The sequence below is a fragment of the Siniperca chuatsi genome, linkage group LG15, assembly GCF_020085105.1.
Source record: "Siniperca chuatsi isolate FFG_IHB_CAS linkage group LG15, ASM2008510v1, whole genome shotgun sequence".
Classification (NCBI taxonomy): domain Eukaryota; kingdom Metazoa; phylum Chordata; class Actinopteri; order Centrarchiformes; family Sinipercidae; genus Siniperca; species Siniperca chuatsi.
Window position 1 is genome coordinate 9,243,273 of NC_058056.1, and position 22,113 is coordinate 9,265,385.

The following is a 22,113-nucleotide window of genomic DNA, read 5'->3' on the forward strand; positions in this document are numbered from 1 at the left end:
CTCTGTTTTACATCATTACAGTACCTCTGGATTTTGAGCAGTCATCTGGATAAACCAAGTAATCTGAAGACATCACTCAAAGCGTTTGAATTGGCTCCCATTCCAATTCGCACCACCATGCACCGACTAAACATGATCTCTCAGAAATGAAGATGAAATAATTAAAACTGGTGGCAATAAAATTACCCGGGAGAGTCTTGTTTCTATATTCAGTAACACTGAGGATATTGTTTAAAGAAAAATTTTAAATGAGAATACAAAATAAGTAAAAACACATAGCAACTAGCGGCTCCTCCCACTTTGCAACTCTATGAGAGTATGATTCAAAAATGTGTGCTTTCTGAAAGATATCAAACCTTTGTGAAAACATAGCATCAAGTAAAGAGGGAACCTTAGAAGTCATCATCTTGCAAAATATTTAAATAATAAAACTGATTTTGGCTTTTTTTATTGTCTAGAAAACCAGACTCTAGCTTGTGGGAGTGACGTGTTGTGTAGAGCCACGGCGGGATTAATTTTTTGTCAGGCTCCTATTAATCCCCCTGGGTCACCTGTCACCTCCAAATTCTAATCAAGTACAGTGCACACAATGAACAAGAAACCAACCAACACCTCTGTGATGGAGTACTAAATGGCCTTAGTTTTTCTGTGTGTCACTCGGTTTGAGGCAATGTGATTCACACATATTTAGAAATATGCCCAGTTGGTAATCTGGTGTGTAGAGCTGCTGAAAATACAGACGTAGAGAATGTTGAAATTCCACTGAAGAGGGAGCATTTGTGCCAGAGTTGCATTCAAGTTGCTGGTAGAAAAATCGCACGAGGTCACAGTATTTTGGTCATTTTGTTTTAAACTTAGATTTCCACACAGACACAATGTTTGTTTTGTTTTGTTGTTGTTGTTTTTTTATGTGAACTTTTATATATCCATTTGTGCACCTGACAAAAGTGACCCATCTGTACCTGATTTACTCATTTAACAGTACGTAAGCCCACTGACTGCTGGCGCTCGTGCCGTCGATGAACTCCCACTAAATGCCCGTCATGCAAACATTGTCCATGCTGAGCGTGGTGCCAGACTGTCGGAAAGGGTTGAGGAAAATGACTCGTTCCCTTTCACTCCAATGTCACCTTGGCTATCACACCGACTTGAATTTGTTTGGAGCTGGAGTGAATTCTCGGGAGTGACAGTGGAGATTGCTAATCCATCAGAATGATTTGGTGACAGGCGACAGTGCTAATCCTCCCATGTTATTCAGTGCCAGTGAGGACTGCCTAATCCCTCGCTGAGGGTCTGATGTAAAAACAGACAACGCTAACTAAACGGCTCTCTAGGAAAATAATAGGAGGGTCTGGGAGAAAGTTCACGCCTCCCGAACACACTGACTTTAGCACAGCCAATATTTACTGTTGTTCTGTGTATTTTGTAGTAAATATCTTTAGATTCTGAGCCAAGTGATGACTGACAACAGAATGAAAAGATATTTTGTTCCTCAGGCGAATAGAAATCATGACTGTTTCTTAAACCTGGATTTTATTTTTTCAGTGAATATGAGTTTGAGTAAGCATAACTTCAAATATCATTAATATGTGATTACTTCAGTTTTCATTAAAAAAACTAAACTCCAATAGACTTGTAGAAATAGGTTTTTCACTCACAAAATGTAGTTGGTTGTTATTTAAAAATGTTGTTACTGAGCGAAGCCTTAAATGCAAGTGATGCTGCTGCAGCTTATTTCTCTCACTCCCTGCCTAAATACAAACTGATTTAAAGTCGGTGAGAACATGTTGCAGCTTTGGCACAAAACGTCCACATGAGTTCAGACATCTGTCTGAAAAACTAGCTGCTCCAGAGACCCACCCAGCATTCAGGCTTTCATCAGACTCTTGTTATTAATAATTGCTAACAGGCAAAATTACTTCCTAGAAATGTGGAGCTGAATACAGAGGAAATATCAGGTCCCATGCTGACAGTTTGTAAGTGGAGGAGACTTTCCAGGGAATGAGAGGAGGTTAATTTCTAAGAGAAAGAAATTGGGAACGAGAGCATATTATTCTCACAAATTCTTTAGCGGCTAACAGGAAATGACTGATTTTTAAAGCTAGTATTAATTATAGAGCTGTCAGAAGCATCTTGGTTTGGTTTCCGATACCTAACGTAACTACATATAATCTTTACTATCAGTTGAAATTATGTTTTTAAAAGAGGAAATGATGGAAATCACACATGCAGTGACCCAGGGGTTATGTGCGGAAAGTAGAAGTAAGATGTCCCCACGCACGAGTTTTGAATCTGCAAATGAATTGGAAACTTCTTTTCAAAATGCGGGAGTTAATCACCTAATTATTAACACTCTGATGCAACTACAGTATTGTTAACTGCGGGCCTCTCATTCACAGAGATGAATCATCTTTTCTGACTGAATGATAGGCCTGGAGCTGAGAGAGAATGAGCCTGAGAGAATCGACAAAAAGGTTTTAAAATGATCTTTGATTGTAGAGCACAAAAGTAAAGGAGCAGTTTGACATTTCAAGAAATAAGCTTATTCACTTTCTTTATTTCAAGAGTTAGATGAGAAGATCAATGCCACTCTTGACTCTGTCTGTTCCTGTAAAGCCTGACACATGAAATAATTATCAGAAAATTCTATTTAAAAAAAATGTATTGAACCTTTTGACATAATTTAAGAACAATTATGCAATTAGAATTTGTATAACAAATGTTCTGTTTGTATCATATATGATACATCCAGCTTTTATAGCAATTTATGGAAACAAAATGTTTTGTTTTTTTTTACTTTTACGTACGATATTATTTACATGTATACTATATTCATATTACATTTACATTATACATGTATACAGTAATACAGATGCGTATTATAAATATTTTGTTTATTTATTGCTATTTTATTTTAGCATATTTAACTCGAGTATATTACTATATATTATATTATATGCTGTATGTTATATCTATCACTATGGGTAGTGGGATAGTAAGAAAGTAAATAAGTGTATTTCCAAAAATGTTGAACTATTCCTTTAATTACTGTGAAAAATAACTGTTTTAGACATTGGAAACTGACATTGTACAAATACCTGAATACAGGGAGCCAGATGTGTCGCTCGCTGTATTCATGTATTAGTGCTATGATGGAATAAACTTGATTCTTTTCAATATACCATCTGTACTATAAAAGTTATGGGTTGCATCATACCTTCCTGTCATCTCTCCCAATAATCGAATTCAGCTATTCTTACTGACTCTTATCAAAGCTTCAATTCTTATGAACACAACACAGACACAAGATGTAGTTAGTCATTTATGTTTCCCTTCTTAAAGTAAATAAAAATGCCTTATTTATGAGGCTCCTTGCTGTTTTTAAATGAGAGTACTTTCCATTGTTCTCATTTCCTCTGAAATCCAGAGAAGCGTCTGTTGAATCTTAAAATCAAGGACGGACTTTAATCAATACTGGGGATCAATGTGGGCACCATATAATTGCAACAGGCCCCTACCAGGACAGTACAAATGCCTCCCCTGAGTTTTGTGGCAAACAATGTTGACAACAAGAGACCGTCAAACATCAGCGGGTTTCTTTTCCCCTTTTATTTTTAGAGGTAAGGAATAGATGTAAGTTAACACTTGACCTTTTTAAAATGGCAAAGCCTCTTTGCCATTGTCATCTGAAATTGAAAGAGACAAAGTTTTGAAGGTAGCCAAGGGAGTTGCTTCACCTACTGAAAAAGAAAATCATATGTTACATTGTGTGTAGATTTTCTCCGGTTAAGTAAAACCTTGTATGTGGGCTATTTTGGTGTTTCTTAATATGGTTGTTAGGATTTCACACAAGCTTAACAGAAAATAATCCTAACCCCTACCCCAGCTGCAGTAAGCCTCGGATGGCACTCGTACAAACTGCCAAGACTTGGAACTAAATGATAATGCAGTTTTGAAGCACATTTCGTGGAACTTGTTTGCAGAAGACTACAATTACAACATTATTAGAATGGGTGCAGGAAAAAACGGATGTAATATGCTAAGACAAGTCTCATTTTGGTGAATGGGGAAGAGCCCTATGAGTCAGTGGTGGTATGCATGCATATACCATGAAAAATGAATGAGTTCCACCTCCCGAGACTAAAATTAGACAGAAACCTAATATGGTGAGTGTCCTTCAAGTAACACTCTGATTTCTAAGCAACAACAAGAGACAGAGGGTGAGAAAAATCTGCTACTCTAAACACTTGCCAAGATAGGTAGGGAAACATAATGGCACTCGACACACTGTGGAAAATCTGATTATTCCTTTTGCAGGAAACCTAAGCAGCCATTGAAATGAAGCAATGGCGTCTTTTCAAGCAATCATTCCACACAATATGATTACTGTGTGACTGTCCTTCAATGACAACGGTGCTGAGGAAGAATATAAAGTGGCATAAAGGATAAATGTACAATGTAGTATGAATATTGATACACAATTATCAGTACCATTAGCTACAGATTTGAATATGTGCATGTTCATATTTTGGGGGATTTTTTTTTAAGTGATATCATTTGGCAAGCAGCTAATAGATTAGCTACTTAACTAGTTCATTAATTAATGAGGACGGACCTTAATGGACTTTGTTGGTCCTCTCCTGGAGGACGGCTGCAGAGCATCTGTAGCTAAAGCCAGTTATTAATGACTTACTAACATTTACAAGTGCAGGCTTAATGGCTTATTAATTGATCAATTAAAGATCTTTTATTCGTGCATTACTGTAAATTTGTAACTCAAAAACCAGCCCGAACCTGCTCTAAAGTTGTTGTTGTTGTTGTTGTCTGTCACCCAGACGTATCATAAATGCTGAAAACAGCTCCGACGTAGAGCTGAGAGGAACTGCAGAGCTGGGTGATCATTCGTCACTATGAGTGACCCCTTTCACATTATACATAGTCATTCGATCCATTGTTAATATGAAAAAAATGTATTAGAGCATCTTTAAGTTGGGAATCTTATTAGCTCGCATGCTCTTTGTAAAGCATTGTGGTTGGAATGCATGAAAAGTCTTTTTTTACAGTGATTTTAATAAGGCAAACACGACATGCATTTCATTTCTCTCTGTCCATATTTAACCTTGTGCTGCTGCAGGCTTTACTTTAATCTGACGGTATTTCATTCAGACTTGTGTCGTGTTGAAAGCGGTCCGATCTAGCTTGACGTAAGGACCTTAACGTAAAAGTGACTTGGGTGCTTATTTAAAGACGAGACCAACATGTAAAATATGTAAAGAAGAGCATATCTGCAATAGGCTTACATTTGAATTCTGAAGTTTTAGTGTGACAAACAGGAAGAAATGGCACATGCTGTCGTGACATAATTCAGCTGGTGGAGGAACATCATGTTCACATTATTCGTGTCCACAGTATGGGGGCTCTGTAATGGAGTGTCTGTGCTCTTTGTTGCAGTTCTGGAGGCTGCAGTTTAGAAGCACTACGCCGTCCCTCCCTCTGTCTATCAGTATGAGCAAACACTGACTAAGTATTAACTGGATTTTTCTAAATCCAGAGACTGCAGGGTGAAGCAACATCCCTTGTGAGCCTGCAGTACAGCAGACATACAACAAGCCACATGGTGGAAGACAGGATACGCTGTTGATGGCTCAACAAGGCACTGCTTCAGAGGAAACATGGCCAGTGGTGCAGAAAGGAGCTGTTTAATTGGCAGAGTTTGAATGCACAAGCACTAATTAGCTGAGAAGAACACGGTTCAACTTCCGAATCCCAACAGCATCCTGAAAACTCTGCTGACATTTTGCTCTCTGCTGGGTGGTCAGTGGGTGTGCAGAGTGCCACAATTCCCAGAATAGAAAATGCACTTGGCTTGTTAGTATTTGTGGAGAATACACAGTGAATTAACATTAAACTGAGCTCGGGCTACACTGAAAGTACAAAGTATTAGGGATGCCTCCTGGTGCTTCTATACAATCCACATCTCAATTGTCTCGAAGCTTAAAAGTCCTGTAGCTCCTCTGCTTCCCTTCTCTTCTGTCTCATTGTCTGGACATCAACAGGGACAACGTGATGAATACAATGCGTATCCCCCATGTTTTGCTAATTCAGCGTATCACAACGTCTCTAAAGGTCTCTCTTTGAATCAGCATCAAATTCCATGTAAAACACTGCTAGCATGTCGCGCACGCACGCAATTTGCCCGTGCATTTATTTGTGCATCAACACGTAGACACAAAAAGGACGATGGGTTTAACGATGTCTCCTTTCAGGACAATTATCATGCAGAGTATGTTATGTTATAAGCCTCACACTGCGGCAGTAATCACCTACATGTGAACTCTCTCATGTAACGTAATTCCATAATTCATGCCACTATTATATCTGGAAATGAGCAAAGCAGAACAGCCGGGCCTATGTTTAATATTTCATGGGAAAACAATAGAATTAATTAATACTTTTTACGACTCCAGTGATCCAACGTGACAAATGAAAACTTAAAAGAAATACATGCTTTTTCTTTCTTTTTTTTAAATGAGCAAACAAGTGTAAAATGTGCATTAAACTTCTTTGCAGAGCTTGTAGTGGAAGTGAATAGAATAAGATTTATGTTGGGGAAAATGATAACTTCTTCTTTCCAAAGAGCTGGGTGCAAAATATTTGCAGCCATGTAAATTAATTCAATGCCTTGTGTTTGCAGGGCTGTGGGAAGAAAAGAGAGGATTTATAGTCCAGATTATTACGTATGGTAACCACAAAAATGACCCATGCTTTTAATGTCATTTTTTATTCATAAAGTAATTTTAAATACTATAATTTAGAGTTTAAAAATGTTATTGGTACAGTGCAATTAAGTCCCTCTCAGTCTAAAATGCATTTGCTCTGCTCCTGTCAAAAGCTGCATATTTGGAAAGTGGTGTGATAATGAACAGGGATTTAATGGTGCTCGTCTTGACAGATAGGCCCACAGATTAAAGTCAACACGTGCACAGAGCATTGCTTGAGTATTGCGGAGATCTCCTGGACAAGCTGTAATCAGTTTCTCAAGCTTTACTCTGTTAAAATCACATTAGAAATCACAGTCAACTCAAGCAAACAAGGGTTTTATCTAATCTTGTAAGCGTGGCTTTCCTCATTTCTTCATGTATTTCTGCTTTATCTTTTACTCCGCTCTCTTTATTTTTCCCTCTTCTCTCTTTCGCTCTCGCTCTCACAGTGACTCATGCATCACCCTACAGCTCCTTTTCGGCTGTCAGATTTTCTACAGTTTCACTGACTCTAATCCAATTCAGAATCAAATCCCAAAACGCTCAACCCTGTAGGCTGCCCTTCTCAATGACCCCCCTCACCATTACCATTTACCCAGAATTCTGTGGGATCTTGGATGTTTTCAATCCTGCCCATGACACGGTTGGCTCCAAGTGTTTCTAAAAATACAGCTGGGCTTGAAGGGAGTCAAGAAATGACCACTACAGCACTGTATGTGTGCCACCTGGGTCAGCCTGGGTCAGGCTATCAGAGACATAACTGTACATAAATAGGCCTCTGAGAGAATAGAGTCAAATGCCAATGATGTCCCAAAGATAACTTCAAGTCTGTAAATTCTTTATTTGAACTTGCATTAATAGTTTTTGGCAACATAATATATATTTATAATATTATCACCTTATAAAGTTGATATTGCGAACATGGAGTTGTGCTTCTGTACACCTAGCGAATATAAGTCCAATATTCACTCTTCTTCCAGCTCTGTTTTGGTCTCCACCAACCCCTGAGGGAAATATCTGGCTCTTTCTCCACTATGTTCACCAGCTAGCGTTAGCTTTGTTTTTCTGTTTGGTGCTGGGCAGGTAGCGTACAGTGTGTTTGTCAGAAGTTATTGGCTGAAAACATCTACCTGCTGTGACTGGAAACAATGTTGATGAGCGGTGAGACTGAACCAAAACTGTAAAGTTTCAGGATGTAAAACCAAAACAAGAGCTGAAAGACGCTAAAATGCTTCTCAGCTTTGAGCAGAACTGCAGAGTTGGATAATTATTTGTGGGTTTATCACTACCATTCACATTACACATAGTCCTTTTCTTCATTGTTAATATAATAATATTGGTGCAGCTTTAACAGGTCATAAAATGTCAGACTTAATATCTGCAAATATGTGCAATTAGATTTAATGACCGCAAATCAATTACACAGATCACACAGTTCAAATTTGATGTCCTTCGAATGTTACTTGTAATTGTTCTTTATGGTGTTTCTTAAATTTTGGACTATATTTCCCATGAACCCACCTGTTCTGATGCCTTACTCCTTAACATGTTGGAAGTGATCCCCCCTCCCTCCCCCCCATCTGCCTTTCACTCCTTCTACCATCTGCCAATGCCTGAAAGTCTGAAAAGCTTTAGCTCTATTTTGCTGGAAAATCAGAGGCCTCGTCAAAACAAGCTACTAAATCTCCAGCTAATTCTGAACAGGTGCCACACAATACAAAAGAAAATATGAGCTGAAGAAGCCACCATTTTTTTCAGCAATGACCTCACTTATTTCTTTTAGTCCTGCCAATGTTTGAAGAAGCAATTTAGTGGCGCAAAAAATGTAGCTACAGTTTAGGGATTTGCTATCTGTTACTGCCATTGTCAGCTGCTTTTTCTTGGATATTTGTTTCTCAATAATTTGGTATTCTTTGAAACCACATTCTGCGATGTAGACAGATACTTGAAAGATCACACACTGTTATATTATATTACATACTGTCAACCCTTATCAACTGTCCATTCAGTCATTCTGTGGAGGGAGAAACATGTCTTTAAGGCAAATAACTGAAAGCCTGAAAACAAAAAGTAGTTGGAGGACCGGGGGCTCTGTATGCCAGATATGGATGGGGACATCAAACAGACGCCTGGTCTTCAGCAGAATCAAAGCTACATCATTTTTCAAGGTTATGCACTTGTACAAGTGAAATAGTATTTTAATCCAAGGACATGATTTACAGTCTTTGGGGAATCATCTTTATTTTATCAATGTCTGTGCCGTGAAACCTGGATCTGGACAGATTTTGATTTATGAGATTTACTGGAAATTCTCTTTAAAATCTACATTTACGGTTAAGACAAACAATTTGTTTTTTCTAAGGTTTAACTCCAGAGAAAGCAAAAAAAAAAAAAGGGTTCAGCATAACAACATTTCATCTTGTGCTTTTTCTGATGTGAGCTTAAATAACTTTCATGACTGTAGTGTCGTCGCGTGCGCACCAACTCTCTGACCGACCACGACCAGACCAGTTCCCCACTGCAGCAACAGACAACTGGAGTGTAATTATTAAACAGAGAGGAACAGAGGCTGACGGGTAAAGGCAGACAGATAAATACACAAAGACAGAAGCAGGCTTGTGGACGTATAATAAGGTAGAGAGACAGAGATAGTTAGCAGAGCACCAGATGGATGGGCAACAAGACAGGTCGACAAATAGCAAGGCGACCAGAATGACAGATTGGAAACACCTTGAACTAGGCTCCGCTATACCAATGAAACTAAATTTCCAGGAATGTATTCAATTTGTGTGTTTTCTCAACGCGAGGACTAAAGGAGTATGAAAAAATGTCACCCTCCTCGCTCTATTTCTTCCTTTTTTCATTAATATGATTGGCAGACTACATAGAGCGCATGGTAGTAAGGGTTTGTAGTTGCTGTGGCAACGGCCTGCTCTTTGTTAAAGGCTACATTCCTGGCATCTGATGTTTCTGCGATGCGATCGATAAAAACCCCAGCCTGCAGAGACTGATGAACGGACTGGGGCTTTTGCCTGGCCAGGCAGGACCGGGGAGAGGGAAAGGAGTTAGAGTGGAAGATGTGTGAACAGGAGGACGGAGAGATAAAACAGCGATAGAAAGAAGAGGGAAAGAGGAGAGATATGGAGATGCCAGCAGTGCAGCTGCTGAGCCGGGTGGAGGGGTGAGTGCTGTGGGAAAGAGAAAGAAGGTGTGTGCTCTCCGGCTCCTTCTGCCTCATCTCGGCTATTTTCTGAATGTCACTCACTTCACTATCAAAGTAAGGTATGTGTCTGTCTGTGTGCTCATCATCTGCTTACCTTGGCAGGATTTAGCTTTGCAGTGATTGACAAGAGCTCTGCAAGCAGTCAGAAGCTTTTTAAAGGCACTGTTTCATATTTCAAGCATTTTTCTTTGCCTTTATGAAGTGCATTCATATTTCCACTGCACACAGATGTGTCTCACGTTCTGCACACCTAATTGGCAAAGATAGCCATCAGCGGAATACAGATACTACTGGTAATGAGGCAATTATGGTCAGCCTCTCTGTCTACTTAGCCATCTGTCAATTCAACAACCTGTGGCTCCTGGAAGGTGTTTTTCTGTCAAGGTCTGTGTCTTTCCCAGCTGTAAAGAGGCATGACTCTCAGAGAACATAATGTTTTACAGTTGAACTCTGCATCCTTCCCCTCATTACCCTGTCGTTATCTTTGCTTCCTGTAACCCCCTCCACCACCACCACCACCACCACCGTAGGGTGGCTGGGAATGGGAGCCACGTTTCACTGAGTAAATGAACAAAATGTAACTAAATGACCGAAACAGAAAACAAATCAAACACACAAACTGCAAAAACATTTAGAAATATTTCATGATCCACTGCAAATTTCTCTGATTAATTTATTCATATTCTAAAATAACTTCCACCCTATAAGAATAAACTAAATTTTGATTTTATTTATTGTTTTTACATAAAGTGCAGTCAACCTGTTCAGAAAGTGCTGCCACACCAATATGTTTTTTTATCATCATGAGCTGTGACTGTGTTGATGTGATGTTACCCTGCCATACTGTATAGAATAGGATTTAACCTGCAAGTAAAGGGCAAACATTAAACATCAAATGGTTATATCATAAGATAAAACTTTACTGGTTGCTTTGGAAAGCCGGGTCATTTCAGGAACAAAAGTAATACAGCAATGTATAGAATATAAAGAAGCAGTAATTTCCAGTAACAAGCAGTAAGCATAAACTAACAGAGCAATAAAGCAATGAACTGAATAGAAACTGTTGTGGGGTTTATGTAAATTAATGCATCTGTTATTTTTCACAGTTCTTGTGTTCACTGCTTGCTTTTTTATTGATTATTAAATATGAGATATATGCATTCTCTATGTGAAAATGCCATATGTTTGAACACAACATTTTAGTGATAAATATAGAAATTCTGTGTACTCAATGTAAAATGAAACAATGAGATGGCAGCGAGATGACTCAATATGTTGATTACTTATTAAGCAGTCATATTTCATTTCATACATTTGTTTTCATTCATCCTACTGGGGTTATGTGTACCTAGAAAACGCTGCTGTAAACTCTGTGAATTCACTTATAGAATTAGGGTCAAACTGTGAAGCTGCCCCTATTTTGTGTTTAACTGGTCAAACTGTAATTAGGTACAATTTTGAACCCTATTGAGTTTGAAATTTCTCACACAAGTCCAGTCAATGTGCTCTACCACTTGGAAAAAGTCTGCATGGTGAAGCTGTAATTTGAAAAACAGTAAAATAATAGAACTTTTTTAAATTTTGACTCTATCGAAAATTTTTATACAGATTGGCACATTTCACAAGATTGGTCAGAAAACATGGCATCAACCAAAATATCTTTGCAAAGGGAGGGGCTTAGCACGACATTGGCCATAACTCATTAACGATTTGTCCAATCATCATACATTTTGGGAAATACCTTCATGCCGTGTTTGGTAATAGGCTTGCCAAAGTATTTTGAGCTTAACCCATAGGGGGTGCCACAAATGCCAAAAAACTGTACCTCAAAACCAAATTCACCAAATTTGGTGTGCATGCTCTGGGGCAAGTATTAACCAAAATCTGTTTCATATTGATTGATGCGAGAGGGCGTGGCCTGTCACATATTTGCCCATAACTCAAGATGCCTTTGAGCAATCCTCATTAAACTTACATCCCACGCTATCTCCTGAACATACATACCAAGTTTCGTTCAAATCCGATGAAGGGGGGGAGCAAGTGGCGGAACTTTGAGTGCGCAATTATTGAAACACTGCAGGCTTTGTGATGATGGAAAAAGTGTGTGATTGGTCACTCCTACTTTCAAACTGAATTAAGTAAGCTGAAGTGACTTTGCTTATTGCTGCTGCAACTTTAATTTTTGGCCAATTGAGCTGCTTCCTTCCGTTGAGCGAAAAAAGGTTTGAACCTTCCCATTGCCACCTGTGGCTATATTTTCCTATTAACACTTGCCACATAGTCCATCACCACCCCACCCCCAGACAGACACACACACACACACACACACACACACACATATACACACCATCATCATTGATGCAAAACACACAGTCACACACATGCAGCAACAGCAAATCCACATGGGCATTTAGCTTCACTGCACTCTAATGAGGGTCATTTCTCGCCATCAGGCTGAGACATCTTCCATCTTCATGAAACATCCCCAGTTAGCCTGCAACCTTTTGTGCTAACACAGTGATGAACGTTCACATTTTTTCCGCAGCTGATATTTCTCTTGCTGTGTCTTGCCGTGCTGTGAGTTTAATTCCATTATCCACCTTGCCAGGAAAAAGGACAGTTCATTAAGGGAGAAAAGATATGGCAGTTTAAGGAGACATAAAGTGTAAAAGGTTGAAAATGTAAAAAGGCGGGGGGCAAACAGGTGAAGACAGTCTGAGTTGAGTTGAGTATTCTAACACATTTCTTGTTCGTGTATTATGTCTTCCAGGGCTTGTTCGTGATGGTGCTCTGTATGGACAAGAAGCTGTGCCATGACAGAGGGCAACGTGGGTAAAAGAGACATGCGACACCCAGCCCTGCACCACTGCCACCTCTTCCTGGGCGGGGCATTGCTGCTTCTCCTGGCCAGCTCAGCTCTGAGCTGCCCCGCCCGATGTGAGTGCTCTGCCCAAAGCAAGTCGGTCAGTTGCCACCGCAAGCGCCTGCCCACCATCCCTGAAGGCATCCCCATTGAGACTCGTGTCCTGGACCTCAGTAAGAACAAGCTACGCATCATCACGCCAGACAACTTCTCTTCATTCCAGCAGCTGGAGGACCTGGACCTTAGCGACAACCTCATCAGTGTGGTCGAGCCTGGCTCATTTCGTTCTCAGCTTGCTCTCCGCTCGCTCAACTTTCGCAGTAACTTGCTTCAGCTGATTCCTGCCGGCGTGCTGTCAGGCCTGACCAACCTCACCCGCCTTGACCTCAGCCACAACCGACTGGTGGTTCTCCTGGATCATGCCTTCCAAGATCTGCGCCGATTGACGTCCCTAGAGGTGGGTGACAACGAACTGGTTTTCATCTCTCAGCGGGCCTTTACAGGGTTACTTGGGCTCCAAAGTCTGACCCTGGAACGCTCCAATCTGACTGTGGTCCCTACTGATGCTCTGGGACATCTGCATAGCCTGGTCGAACTGCACATGCGCTACTTGAGCATTGGCTTTCTAAAGCCTTTCTCCTTTAAGAGGTTAACACGTCTCCGCCGACTAGAAATTGATTACTGGCCCTGGCTGGACACACTGCCTCCCCTCTCACTGCATGGCCTCAACCTCACAACGTTGTTCATAACCAACACTAACCTGTCTGCCTTCCCCGGCGCAGCACTGCGCAACCTGCCCTACCTCACACATCTCAACTTGTCCTACTGCCGCATCCAGCACATCCATCAGGGAGAGCTAGGCCAACTCCCACATTTGCTGGAGCTCCGCCTCCAAGGGGCTCATCTGGTTTCTATCGAGCCTTTTGCATTTGTGGGCCTCAAATCTTTGCAACTACTGGATGTGTCACAGAACCGCCTGGACTCTCTGGAGAGGGGAGTGTTTTCCTCGCCAGACAGCCTCCAGAGGCTCTGTCTGGGTGGAAACCCATTAGTGTGCGACTGCAGATTGCTTTGGCTGCTCAATAGCCACAAGCCCCCCTCTCTGCAGATTCTGGATGTCCAGCCTGAGTGCAGCGCCCCTGAGCATCTCCTGGGGAAAACTCTCCGTGACCTCAAGGAGCCTCTGGCCTCCAGGTACATGACCTGTACCAAACCAAGGATTGGACCCAACACGACCCAGCTGCTGATGGCTGATGAGGGTCAGCCTGCCCGCCTGAGCTGCATGGCAGAAGGAGCACCTCGGCCCTCAGTGGTCTGGATTACCCCTCACAGACGCTACATCACAGCCAAGAGCAGTGGTAGGGTGGAAGTCCAACCAGATGGTACCCTGGAGATCAAGGAAGTGGAACTGCACGACAGCGGGGTGTACTTGTGTATTGCCAGTAACCCTGCTGGCAACGCTAGCCTGTCGGCCTCTTTAGCTGTGAAGAGCCTGGGCAGCGGGGACAGATCTCACTATAGCAACAGGAGCTCAATCTATCTGACAGACTCTAACAGCACATGGGGGAATGGGACTGTACTGTACAACATGACAGTCCCTATAGACATTAAGACTATCATTATATCTACAGCCATGGGCTGCCTGTCCTTCCTAGGTGTGGTCATCTTCTGTTTCCTGCTTCTGTTCGCCTGGAGCCGAGGGAAAGGACGCCATAAGAGTAACTTTGATATAGAGTATGTCCCTCGCAAATCCAATGGGGCAGCAGCAGAGGTGACAGAAACAAGTGGACCACGACGGGTGAACATGAAAATGATTTGAAAACGATGCAGACCGACATCATCAAAACAACAAAATGTCCAGATATCAGCTGGAGAAAAAAAAGTTTTTTCTATGACACAGTGGATTTGTGACAAACGAAAGTGATGTACTAATATAGTGGGTGTCGATATGACGGTGATCTAGTGATAAAGTGGGCATGTGAATATAAAATTGATATATGAAACCGTGGACGTGTTTATATGAAATAATGTTCTCATACAGTACATTAAATATAATACTATAACCAACATATCAATATGGGAGTGATATAGTGCTGCACTAGGCATGTGTTTCAGTGGTGACGTGATGAGTAATGATGTTGTCGACTCACCGTGACATCAAGGTGAAGGAGGGAGCCGCTGGGAGTGATAGGGGACATCTTCGCGTGGCAGTAGAGCTATCATCGCTGCAACATGTCAGGACTAAATTGTCTAATACCCATATTAGCTGCAGTATGAAAGGTGTGTGTTGTGTACATGTGTGCGCGCGTGCGTGTATGTGTGAATGCATCGGTGTGCGCATGTTGCATTTGTGCGTTTCTTTGTGCATGTGCACGCATTGCCTTTCGTGTTGGACGGAACAATTAAAACGAAAGATAGGGTCCAAAGCATTTTTCCAGGCCTTTCTTCTTGTTCGATCATTGTAACAACAGTATTGTGACTGTTGAGTAAAACAGAGGATTATCTATGTTTGTATGCAAAATCACAATTATTATACTCAAGAGAAATGCTGCATAAATTTTGAAATAGGTCATTGTCCCTCTTGGAATGACTCCAACATTAGATGGGGATTTTTCTAAACTCAAGGAAATGTTAAACACACACACAGTAGTTACAATGTGAAGTCTGAGCTTTGTCTTTACCATAAAGCTCAGTTCCCAGCAACACTAGACACTTTTCCTGAGAAATAGCAGTGGTCAGTGGTGTTATTACTCTGGAAAAGCTTTTAGCTTTAGAAATGGCATGTTAAACCCATTTTATAACATAATAAATCATGGGCAGATTTTCCTGCCCGACAAGTCCCTTGATATGATATAAAAGAGTCGGTGGCAGGACACAATGGCAAAGATTTACTGGCCGGTGCCCTCTTTGGGACGAGACAAAGTTGAGCTTCACAGATTTATGGGTTGAATTTCCCCCCCTCTCATTTTTCTTTGATCGCACCACTTCAAGCTAGCGTGTCCGGATTCTTCCCTGGGGCACTGGGTATTTAATAGATGGCAATTTGAAAGTTGTAGTGGAATCTTGTATTGTTTAGTTTTTTTGTTGAAAATGTTTTAAATGTTTAGAAAAAAAACAGTAAAACAATTAAGGGCAATTCTTTGTAATGCAGGGACGTGGGTGTTAACTTGTGTGATCCTGTTGTGATAAAATGTTCAAGGTTGTAAAATTGTTTTCATATGACAAATTTATGGGTATATTTTCAAAAGGAAATAAATCTTAATCATACCCCTGAAATTGGAGTTCCTGTAGTTTAAATATTGTTTACTGACTTTACAGTGATGTTAATGTATTTCCTTTTAAATCCTTTCCTATAAATCCTTTTGTCTAAATGATCACTTGTAATATTTAAACATTTTCCTATAACCCATGATATTTCTCTGTCACTAAATATTGTATTAATCTACAGTCATGACTTTATCCAACTTTTTTTGCTATTTATAACATGTTTTACAGTAGTAAGCATTGTGTTGTAACTTCTCAACATTTATGGTATTTATGGTCAGTATAATATTACAGGAGCAGTGTGATTTGTATATTGTTGTATCCTCCTTGCATTTGTGCAGGCTATTTTGACAGCTCAGTCTGTGTCTCCTGTCCTGAAGCTGTCTACCTGTTAGCTGTAACAGGTGTTAATGCACCAGTCAAGCTTGAAAACTCATTACACACACACACACACATCAGGAACAGTGTACAGTACCCGACATAGCAGATAACGTACAGTGGCTCAACAGCAGAAAGATAGCGCTTAGGCATTACTGACTGATGCCTTCAAATTAGCCACTGATGTCCACACTGCAGACCTTCAAGGCCAAATTACTGCTCTTGTCTGCCACGCTAGCGGCATGGCTCTAAGGGTGGCAATGTCGGTTGGTTGGTTAATTGGTCCACCACTTTGGTTTGGATGGTTCGGTGTGAAATTAGGTACAAACCATCATAGTCCCCACAGGATAAATCCTTATGACTTTGGTGAACCCCTGACTACTAATGACATTTTCATCTGCCTCAGCTCTATTTTCTGTTTAGTGCTAATTAGCAAATGTTAGCATGATAACACGCTAAACTAAGATAGTGGACATAGTAAGCATTATACCCGCTAAACATCCATGTTAACATTGTCCTTGTGAGCATGCTGACGTTAGCGTTTAGCTCAAAGCACCACTGTGCCTAAGTACAGCCTCACAGAGCTGCTAGCATGGCTGTGGACTCTGTAGACCTTCCTGCTTGTTTTCCACACAGTTCACGTACAGTGTATGTCTTTGAGTTTGGATTTAATTGGCACATCTACTTACACAGTAACAGAGTCATGGCAGTGCTGTCAAATTCTGGATTGTGTATTCATATTCAAGCTGCTAGTGGTTGCACACCCTGGGATCTGATTGTGCACCACACTTCCATGTGGTCTAGAGAGGGATTTGGGAAAACTGCGACTCCGTGCAGCTTTTTGCTGTTCACTCTGATCAGAAAACATCAAAACTGGGACACATGAAGGAAAAACATCAAAATTGGGACACTTTGAGCTGCAGCATGTAGCCTAAATAGCCTGTAAGCAAGCAAAAACATACCACATAACATGACCCAACACCTAGTTAAGGTGAAAACCTGCGTGACATGGTCACATCAGTGTATTCTCATCCAGGCCAAATGCTTCACTGAAAAGAGTTCTTAAGATCTATCTTCTTCGCTGCCTCACCTGACAATCAGATAAAAGGAAATGCTAATTTGGCATCCTGCTCTAATAGAAAGCGTCTTTTTCAGACAGCATTTGATGCTATCATGCTAATGGTAAAAGGAATTTCTGTCTTTTGTGTGTGAATGCTCACAGGGAATATTCAGGCTGTTGCTGTGGCGTTATGAAGACAAGATCAAAGTTCCTCCAAAAGGCTTTTATTATTTTCATTGCAGTTTCCCTTTTACTGAAAGAGGGCTGTAAACAATGGAGAGGAAATGTAATTAATCTATTATTGTCTAGTTTTCCTCACATCGTATCTCTCATAGATGGAGGATACCCGAATCCTTTAATGATCCAAGCTCATACAAGCAGTTAACAGCGTGTAATGTGTATTAGAATGTAAAAGATTCCCCTGCTCAGTGATCTGGCAAAGAAACACCATGTTATTAGCTTAGTTTTACGCCTGTGATTAAAACCTGAACCATCATGTATTGCAGTAACTATATGATGCCAACTCTTTTAAGTGAATTAAAACACTTAAGGAGTGTTTAGTGCCACTCAAGTAGAGGTGTTCATGCTCAGGGCCATGCTCCCCTAAATTAATAATTTCACACATTAAAAGGATCTTCATAAAGAATCTGTCACCACCTCGCAGCCTTATGCCTTACAGAGCATGAATCAACCAGACTCTGTGAGCCTGGATGCTGCATCAGTGTGAGTTTAACTTGGTTGGTAAAGAGGAGCTTTATTACACTAGAGATCCAGGTTTCCAGGGATGGACAGACCGTCCTAACGTGGGATCTTTGACCTGTTGGCCATTGACTGAAATTAAAAGAATTTGTTTTGCAGTGGGGGTTATAAGTTCATCCTGTCTCATGAGATCATCTTTCTTCCACAGCCAACTTTACTTCAGTACTTTCTACCTCCCAAAACACCTGAGCTGACAGGAACTAGCTGATTGCGCTGTGTATTTTGCGCTGCGTTTAGGTCCCTGTCAGATATACCAGAACCACCACGAGTAGTGGGTGTATTAACAATACACATAAAGGGGTATCTGTATTTGGGTGACACGTTGGGAGTTTTAGAGACCTGTGGTTAGGAATTTACTTTCTACTACTGAATAAAGCACATGGTGAGATTTCTTTAGTTTGAAGTAGGCAGGGCACAGATGGAAAAAGGTGATGTCATGTACTTCCTTGCACCAATTAGGATTCACAGTCCTGATGGAGCAGATTAGCTTTTTTAGTGTGAAACTTGAAAAATAATATGAGTTTTTATTTCCAAACTTTAACTTTCACTGTTGTTGTTAGTTCATTTACCACCAGGCTCATTACAACTTATCACTAACTGTATTTCATCCTTGTAACCAAACTTGATAAGATACTGACTACTGTTTTTCCAAACCGCCCCTGCCTTACTTACCCATCATTATCGCTGCATTTCACTGTCTGGTTGCTTCAGACGTCTGTGCTGTTTTGATGAATACTTCGCAGGAAACTGAATCAGTACAAAATATTGAAGTTTGGTGCAGTGGCTCTTCCCAGTGCCCTGGGGTTCGCTGATAATGTACAGTCAGTCGTTAACCGAACAGGCCTGCAGAGATGGCAGGTTCATGCCACAAAGGACCCCAGAAGGCCCTCAGTAAGGAGCTGTAAAAGTGTAATGTTATAGCCTGTTGGTTTTGATGGTGCTGGTGTAGTACTGTTGTAATAGAAGCTGCTGCTCGGTGGCCATGTAGTTGTACTAATTCTCATCCGACCGTTCATCAATTTAGGAGTACAGCCTTCTTAGAGTACATCATTTACATTACTGCAGATACAGCGGGTCCATTAATCACTCTTCTCATCACTCTTGAAAAAACAAGAGATTAAATACTCCAGTTATTGACCTATCACTTCACATACAACTAAGAAATAAAAAGCAAGAAAAGCAGTTTGAAACTTACTTCACTGATAATTAAAACATTTTTAATTGGCTCATATTCACTAGAAGTAATCATACACTTAATGGTTTAAAACTTAGACAAGTAAAACAGATGGAGCACCAGATTTATAATTGTGTTTACAGCTCTTAAATTTGCAGCTTGGCATCTTTCACACTGTTGGAATTTTTGTCATGTGAAGCATCCACAGATATCTCTGCAGCGGTGAAAAACAGAAGAAAGCGAGTATGAAGAATGTTTTATGAAGAAGATGAAAACACTCACAAGGTTTTTATGTGATTTTTGAAGGAAGAAATAACACACATTTTTTTAATACAGCTACTTGGTCTGGTATGACCAGTAACTTGATGGCTAATATTAGCTAGTTTTCGCTAACTTTAGGTAACCTAGATATTGCTGTCCAACTGACATTACTTGGTCAGTTTGCTGACTTTGTGACTCTTCAGTGTTAAAGTCTGTTCAGACCGAACATGAAGTGAATTTTCGCATTGTGTTATTCACACAAATTTGACTTCTGGACTGTTTTTGCAGTCCATGATTATTTTCCCCCAACAGCCCATGTACAGACATTAGCTGTAAGCTAGCTAGCTACGTACGCATCAACTGTGTAGCGCTGCCGAGGCCAAATTTACTCTTTGCATTCAAACACACATTTCCACTACATTTTAGCATTTACTATTATTCTGTGATTGGCGCTTGTGGCGACACTTGATGCTGTTCATGAGCACACAACACATATGTACAGTTGAATGAGCTAATTTCCAGATTAGAAAAGGTTATGTTTTCTATAAAACAGTATTAATACTGTTTGCCACTGGAGGGGTGGAGGTTCACCTCTTGCAGTTTCTCAAGTGGTCAGTATGATATCAAAGTACAAACTGATGTGGCTTTTTTTATAGTGCTAATCTGTAGTCAGTTTTCCATCCAAATGTAGTGCAAATTTTAACCGCATTTCCAGAAAATCGGTAAAAGAAAATGCGAACTAATGTGTGTTTCCAGCCACTGCTGTTCATTCTTCAGTGGGGTGTCATAAAACCATTGCAGAAGAGGGCACAGCTAGATGATGTAATTAAAGAGCGCCAGTCAAGCCTCAGACCATATAGAAACCATATAGAAAATGTGATGAAAATATGGTATTTATGTTCGTTTCATGTATTTGAGGAACATCACAGTCTCCTCATCAGTCCACATACATCTGATGTTTCACAGATTGAGTGACAAATAAGTCATATGCTTCATGTATGTCATGCTTTTTCGCCAAGCCTGTTTCCATTCTGTTTTTATCGATTCAACTTTTCCACCTCAGCCAAGTGTAAAAACCTTTTTGCGTTATTTCGACTTTTAGCCAAATTTACAGCATTTCCACTCAGGTTTTTTAATGTGCAAACTGAAAATGCATACGATAACAGGTGGATGGAAACACACTTTTTGACATCAGTGCAGCAATTTTCTTTTCTATGGAAATGTAATGATGCTTCATGCCAGAGAGCAGTGAATTTTAGTCTCATTTGTCAGTGACGGTGAACCTGCACTCACCATCGACCATAACCCTGCTCTGGTCAAAGTTTAGCACCACTCATCTCATCTCTGTGGAACTGCCACATTAAAACACAGCTTGTGGCAAGTGTCAGCGAGAGGTGCAGTGTGAAAGATGAGAGAAATAACAGGAAAGAAGCACATCACATTGCATCAGTTGTCAACCCCCCAGGTGTGAATCGAATTGATATGTCGTCCAAATCTCAGGGGATAGAAAAGGTTCAGTGTGACGTCATTTTACAGACTTCTCCCCTGGGTTGTATTTGCCTGGGCTTGGAGCTTATGAAGATGCCCTCCCTGCAGAGTGTTACATGTGTATGAAAAATTACAGTTGGGTGCCTATAGGCATGCAGTGTGATTTGTGCTGAGGCCATGGAGAATTACAGTCATATTAGAGATGTCCTCTGGGCTTCACTTGCAACCCGTGTGAACACTAACCCTGTAGGCAGCTAAGTGATCGAGCTGCCTTATACTCAGCAGCACTGCAGTATTGCTCTTAAAAAAACATAGCTATATAACTTTATTTTGAAGGATAAAGGATTGGGAGAAACATGTAATTTACATATTTTGTATCTTATCAGTGCATGTTAATTTATTTTTTACTGTTGCACTGCAGTTGGCTAGCAAGTGAGATGAATGATTATAAATGATTAATTTGTGAGTTATGACTCCCTGCCCCGTCTCCTCCTGCAAATACTAAATCACAGAGGAAGAAAAGCAAAGCTAGGTGCTGATTAATTCAAACATTAATTCTCCGTACAACAAGCCTCCCAGTCAGCTTTAAATAGACCCATTGTTCAACTGAAATTTGCTCTCACAAGACACAGTCGTCTTTTCATGGCAGTGTTCTTGTCAGCGAGTCACCAATTAATTTAGTGCATTCTGGAGGGCTGGCCAATGGCAGTTAGTTTTACACCAATCACATGTATTACAAGTCTGTTTAAATACGAAGATGTGACCTACATGCAGCCTGCTTGGACTTTTCACGGGACAGCTGCAACAAATGTGATAACTGCTTTTTATTAATTGACATATGAACAATTAAAACAAATTTAAAAGTGCTACAAATGCCTTGTT

The 22,113-nt window shown here is 40.5% G+C and overlaps 1 protein-coding gene across 5 annotated transcripts in view; it reads left to right on the forward strand.

Annotated features, from left to right (window-relative positions):
• Nucleotides 1–16,123, forward strand: part of lingo2b (leucine rich repeat and Ig domain containing 2b) — a 29,946-nt gene extending 13,823 nt beyond the window's left edge. For 3 of the 5 annotated variants that reach the window (XM_044167115.1, XM_044167116.1, XM_044167119.1), the window contains exon 2: nucleotides 12,755–16,123. In XM_044167115.1, the coding sequence (XP_044023050.1) occupies nucleotides 12,798–14,666 (1,869 nt within the window). In that variant the 5' untranslated portion in view covers nucleotides 12,755–12,797 and the 3' untranslated portion in view covers nucleotides 14,667–16,123. Of the gene's footprint in view, nucleotides 1–9,558; nucleotides 10,044–12,754 lie in introns of those variants that run through there. The other 2 variants (XM_044167118.1, XM_044167117.1) reach the window with 2 other exon arrangements.
• The last annotated feature ends 5,990 nt before the right edge of the window (nucleotides 16,124–22,113 follow it).